Here is a 6,000-nt window from a genome sequence, read left to right on the forward strand (position 1 = left end):
CTGCCATACCCTTGTAAAGGTTTGGTTGGATTACCTGGCAGTGATCATCTTCTGCTGATAAAGTCATTTTATAAAAACTACAATGAGCAGAACAGTAAGGGACACATCACTGGAATCAGGGTCTTGATCCTTACATTATGATGCTCTCAGATGCCTAACTCTGCTAAATTAAAATATTCAAAATGAATGTACTTTGAACATGTATATATTTTGTTATTCTTACAATTCTATTTACCTTTATGGAAAAGTTTTTTATGTAACAAGATATATTGCTGGTGTTAACAGGAAAACCCACTACTCTTAACCAAACAATTCCTTGTTAAACATACTGATATTGAAGGGTTAATACCTACACATTCCAACACTCTGCTGTATGAACCAACCGAGAGAGATTACTACATAAATGTCCATAATTGTCAATTAAAAAATTGGTTTACACCTTATTGAAAGCAAAGCTATTGTAAACCACCAAATGTAACTTTAAGGAATATTTCTTATAAGAAATATATCACCAATCCACAACATAAGTGCCAAGTGCTTTACTAGTGGGACCCAAAATGAATCACCAGAAACAGAGTCCCCCACCGTAACCATGATGAGAAGGATTTGTATGGATTTGCAGTTGAGCAGAGTCTGCCATCTACATGAACTCAAGGGACCATACGGGATTAGACGGTATTATACATATTACCTGTTTCAGAATATATTGTAAACAAAATGTTGGTGTGTCTTCAGTTTCCAATATATTTACTGGAAAAATTATGAACAGCATTAAAAAGCATCCATTTACATGAACTGCTAGGGGGATATAAGCAACTGCCATCCAATAAATATTTACAGTATTTTTCGGACTATAAGACGCACTTTTTTCCTCCAAATTTGGGAGGAAAGTTTGGGGTGCGTCTTATAGTCCAAATGTCAAAGTGCAGGGAAGGGAGCTGTGGGGAGGGAGAGGCTGTGGAGTGGGATCACAGGAGGCAGGGAGGGTGGCTGCTGCAGGAAGCCGGCGACTGGAGAAACCACGTGTGTCCGCTGCTTAAAGTAAAGGAATATTCATTAGCTGCTCCCCGCCCACCTCTCTCTGCAGTCAGTGACTAGAAGCGGGTGTGAGGAGCAGCAAATCAATACTTGTTTAATGTAAACAGTGGACACACATGGGTTCTCCAGCCACTGGCTTCCTCGAGCGGCTGCGGAGACTGTGTGTCCACTGTTAGGAGGCAGGAGCAGGATGCCGCTGCAGTCATGTCTGGCCCAGAGGATGTGCAGACTACTGCAGTGTCCGGGCCAGAGCACTGCATACAATCACAGCACAGCCTGCAGTCTCTGTGCTGAGGGCTCACATTGCATTGTTTGGTCCTGCCTCTGCACTAGAAACAAAGTCTCCCATAGGCTTGGCAGGACCTGCAATGATGTAATGAAGAGGCGCAGTCAGAGCAGCACAAAACAGCACAGTGCCCTGCCTCTTCATTACATCACTGCAGGTCCTGGAGACTTTGTTTCTAGTGCAGAGGCAGGACCAAACTGAAAGCTAGGTGAGCATCACACCTGTAAAAGTAAGACAATAAACAAATACAGTATATAAAGCCATTACTGTATACCTGGATGGGGTTGGATCATATATATATATATATATATATATATATACATACACACACCAAGTTGGAGGATCACATATAAGGATGGGGAACATACATATTCCACTATGGGGGCCAAATATACCTGGAAGAGGCCCAGAGTGGGGGATATGAGTACAGAATTTGGGGATATTATTACCTCCATAACAGTGTCAGCAGCAGACCCACCCACCATAACAGTGTGTCATGACCACATTTTTTTACTTCAATTTTTTTTTCTATTTTTTCTTCTCTAAAACAAGGGTGTGTCTTATAGTCCGGTGCGTTTTGTAGTTGAAAAATATGGTACTGATCGGAAGTTGTGTATTAGTTCTAATAGCTCAATCGCTATAGCCTGTCATTGCACTCTGTAGCGCATTCTTGTTTGTACAGGATGATGCGCTGCCAAAAAACATTGATTTTTTTGCGTGCTTAAAAATCATTTCATCCGAAGAACAAGCATTTTGCGTGTTCATTGGATGATCAGCAGTCATTTTAGACTACAAGATTACTATAATTTAAATTTCTTGAGAATACTTGTACAAGACAACCTCTCGGTGTAAATTTACTTAAATAGATGGTACAATTGTGACAGGAGACCTGCATGGAGTACTTTATTTGTGTGTACAGTGTTTTTATCCTGCCTTTTTATTTACTGTTTCTGCTGTACAAGAGTCAATAAATCTCCCACGTCCTGATGACTCTGTCCCAATCTATACAGCAAAGTTAAAAAATTAAGCTATCAGGAAATGTGATTTATTGTGTTTGCTTTTCAATAAAAGTGAAAGTACAAAAAATAAAAACATATGTCCAAAAATAAAAATGATTTAAAATAATATGCTTTTTTCATATGTTACCTTCCCTTTAACTCAGATTTAGAAAAATAAGCAAGTGTTATTTTACTTTTTGACACCTTTCTTAAAGCTAAAACTAAACATTTTAATGTAAATACATTATGATTTTAATATATTTACTGAGACATTTTGGATCTGTGTTTATATGATTTCAGTAGGTAAAACTGTAAGTTGAGCTTTAGAGCATGGGTCCCCAATTCCAGTCCTCAAGGGCCGCCAACAGTGCATGTTTTCAGGATTTCCTTAGTATTGCACATGTGATAATTTAATCACCTGCAGAGTTGATGATTCCAACACCCATGCAATGCTAAGGAAATCCTGAAAACATGCACTGTTGGCGGCCCTCGAGGACTGGAGTTGGGGAACCCTGCTTTAGAGTGACTCACCTGTAAAGAAGGGTTAGTTGCCAAAGAGTCTTCCAAAGTTTTGTTACTGAGTCCAGAATCATCAGCATCAACGAGATTATCAACAGGGACATTCTGATTTGCTTGCATGTAAGTAAAATCATTTTCAGTAGAATCCAAAGCCACGCAGACATTGTATGAGTAGGGAAAAGTTAATGTTCCCGTTTGGTTTTGCATTAACATTCTAGGATCAACTTGGGGATATAAATTTTAACTTAGAGTTCCAAACATTGGTAAAGGTTTGGACTTTTTATATTTTGATATAATAACTGACAAAACAGTTATAATAAATAGTAAGGATATCACAGCAAGACCAATAACTAAGTATAACTGTAAATTGGAATGATGATCTTCATCGGTCAGTTTATTCTGAAATTTAGGAGAAACTTGTTGGAAATTGTTGGCAATAACAAGATTGATAGTGATGGAAGATGAAAGACAGGGATGTCCATTGTCCTTCACAATCACTAACACCTTTTGGTTTAATGGATCCTTCTCTTGAAAGATGCGTGATGTCCTGATTTCGCCATTATGTTGGCTGATTGTGAAGTATGGGGACTCGGAAACTGACAAAAAAGTATAAGATAACAATGCATTATGGCCAGAATCTGCATCTACTGCAACCACCTTGGTTATCAAAGAGCCAGGTTCAGATGCAAAAGGGACCATCTCAAACATAGTTGATCCATCATTTTCTAGAGATGGGTACAAGATTTTGGGAGCGCTATCATTCTGATCCACTATTCGTATAGTTAGTGTTTTATTGCTGCTCAGTTGTGGGGATCCATTGTCTCTAGCGGACACTTGTATTAGAAACTCATTCTGTTGCTCATAATCAAATGATCTTTGAGCGTACAGAACCCCAGTCTCAATATTAATGGAAAGGTAAGCTGTCACTGGAAGATCTGCATCAACATTGGAAATGGAATAAATAATTTTAGCATTGTCTCCGGTATCAAGATCAATAGCTTGAATACTGAATATTGAGGCTCCTGGTAAGTTGTTTTCTTGCACATAAGCAATGTAAGTTGATTTATGAAACACTGGTGAGTTGTCATTGACATCTGATATCTCCAAGATGATGGATTTTCTACTGGAAAGTGGAGGTGATCCTCTGTCAGTAGCTAAAATCGTGATATTGTAGGTAGATACTTTTTCTCTGTCCAAAGAACCAACAGTAACAAGTTTGAAATAACTGGCAGATGATGATATTAAACTAAAAGCTCTTTCTTCCAAAAGTTTACAGTCGACTTCTCCATTTATACCAAAATCCTGATCATTCACTTTAATAAGGGCAATAATGGTTCCTGGTGTAGAATCCTCAGGAATAGGAGAAGATAATGATGTGAGGGATATCTCAGGAGCATTGTCATTCTCATCTATAACTTCTATCAGTACTTTACAATGGGCCACAAGGCCTCCTCCATCCTTGGCTTGAACAGATAGTTCATAATTATGAGTTAATTCAAAATCTAGTCTACTATGTGTTTTCATTTCCCCAGTTACAGGGTGGAGGCTGAATATTCCCGAACGATGGACATTTCCAGAAGTTTTACTAAAGGAATATGTGATCTGTCCATTCATCCCTTCATCCTTGTCTGTGGCATTCACGGTGATTATTGTGGTATTTATTGGAGTATTCTCATTTACACTGACTTTATATACTGATTGTGTGAATATTGGGAAATTATCATTAGCATCAGTAACAATGATCCTTATTAAGGCAGTTCCCAATCTCACAGGTTTGCCTCCATCCAGAGCTGTTAATATGAGCTCATGGTGACCCTGTGTCTCTCTGTCTAATGGTTTCTCTAGAACAAGCTCTAGAAATGTACTTCCATCTGGATTTCTGTCTTCACTCAAAGTAAAATACTGATTATCACTGAGCTTATATGTCTGTACAGAATTAGAACCAATATCTGGATCTTCTGCAGTCTGTAGAGCAAATCTGGTCCCTGCTGATGTTAATTCAATTGTCTCTACAGAAAACACATCAGGGAAGAATGCTGGAGAATTATCATTTATATCCTGAATTTCAATATTGACACTGAAAACATTTAGAGGATTTTCAACCACAGCATCAAAGCTTAGATGGCAAGGAGCTGCTCCGAGACACAATGTCTCCCTGTCTATCCTGTCCTTTACATACAGATTTCCAGTATCCATGTTTACAAGGAAATATTTCTCTGCAGCTCTGGATACAATCCTCAGTTTTCTAGATGAGAGCTGATTAATGTCTAATCCAAGGTCATCTGCAATATTTGCAATAACAGAGTCTTTCCTTATTTCTTCCTTAATGGAATAATGAATCTGACCAGAGACTGAATGACACAGACAGGAAAATATGATAGAAATGGTTACTTGCCACATGAGTCCTTTGTGTATTTGTTGATAAGGAAGGATCATTCTTAAACCTTGATATTTTCTGAAAAATTATCCACTTGGTTGTAATCCACTGGTAAATCAATCCAAAGAATCCATTTGTTTGATTAATAAAAGCAAATATCCAGTTTACTGTAGAGAAAATCTAAAAAATGGCTGTCTCTTCTTGCAGATCTGAAATGTGAGTGAGGAAAATACCGGTGGATCTCCAGTTCTGTATTCTTCTCCTTACTGGTTAAACAGCGGCGCTCAGAGGTAAATGTGAGGAACTGCAGCACTGAATTACTATATTTACATTATATGTTTCTTGAACCATATTTTAGTGTTTTTGTACTTAATTTTTATTTTTTGCTCAAAACCTAAATAATGTAAATATTTTTTTTTAAATTATTTCTGATCGCTATACAGATTTTAGGATATTTCAAAAGAAAATCTTAGTGATTTGCTACTTGACTTTCATCCACATATTTATATACAGTTTTAATGATAAATTAGTACAGAATGTTATGAAACTTTTATGGGTTTTTCAACTTTGATGAAGGAGTTAAAGATCTTATTTTTTTTTAATATCGGCAATCTATTTTTTTTAAATATAATAACAGTAGGGGTCTGTTATGAATACCAATATGCAATCAATAAAATCTTTCATGTCCTTCTTATAATAAGAATCTCACTAAAACCTTTCTCTGTTATAAAGTTAAAAAACCTGTTAAAAGGGATTTCTCATTTTCATTCAATTTTGTATTT

General features: G+C 37.1%; 2 protein-coding genes across 2 annotated transcripts in view; both read right to left on the reverse strand.

Moving 5' to 3' along the window:
* LOC142302314 (protocadherin Fat 4-like) overlaps window positions 1-3,054 on the reverse strand; it is a 50,516-nt gene extending 47,462 nt beyond the window's left edge. The window contains exons 1-2 of the mRNA XM_075343379.1: window positions 2,854-3,054; window positions 2,284-2,326 (exon numbers count right to left, since the gene is read on the reverse strand). Coding sequence (XP_075199494.1) covers window positions 2,284-2,326; window positions 2,854-3,054 — 244 coding nt within the window. The remainder of the gene's footprint in view (window positions 1-2,283; window positions 2,327-2,853) is intronic.
* Window positions 2,997-5,414, reverse strand: LOC142303210 (protocadherin gamma-B1-like). The gene has a single exon (XM_075344412.1). It carries the CDS (start codon window positions 5,275-5,277, stop codon window positions 3,082-3,084), a length of 2,196 nt encoding a protein of 731 aa, XP_075200527.1. The 5' UTR covers window positions 5,278-5,414; the 3' UTR covers window positions 2,997-3,081.
* Window positions 5,415-6,000: the final 586 nt, after the last annotated feature.

This window comes from Anomaloglossus baeobatrachus, chromosome 4 (genome assembly GCF_048569485.1).
Source record: "Anomaloglossus baeobatrachus isolate aAnoBae1 chromosome 4, aAnoBae1.hap1, whole genome shotgun sequence".
Lineage (NCBI taxonomy): Eukaryota > Metazoa > Chordata > Amphibia > Anura > Aromobatidae > Anomaloglossus > Anomaloglossus baeobatrachus.

Bases quoted from the DNA above. Each gene is read 5' to 3' on its own strand.
- LOC142303210 (XM_075344412.1), bottom strand. From the start codon at position 5,277: ATGATCCTTCCTTATCAACAAATACACAAAGGACTCATGTGGCAAGTA.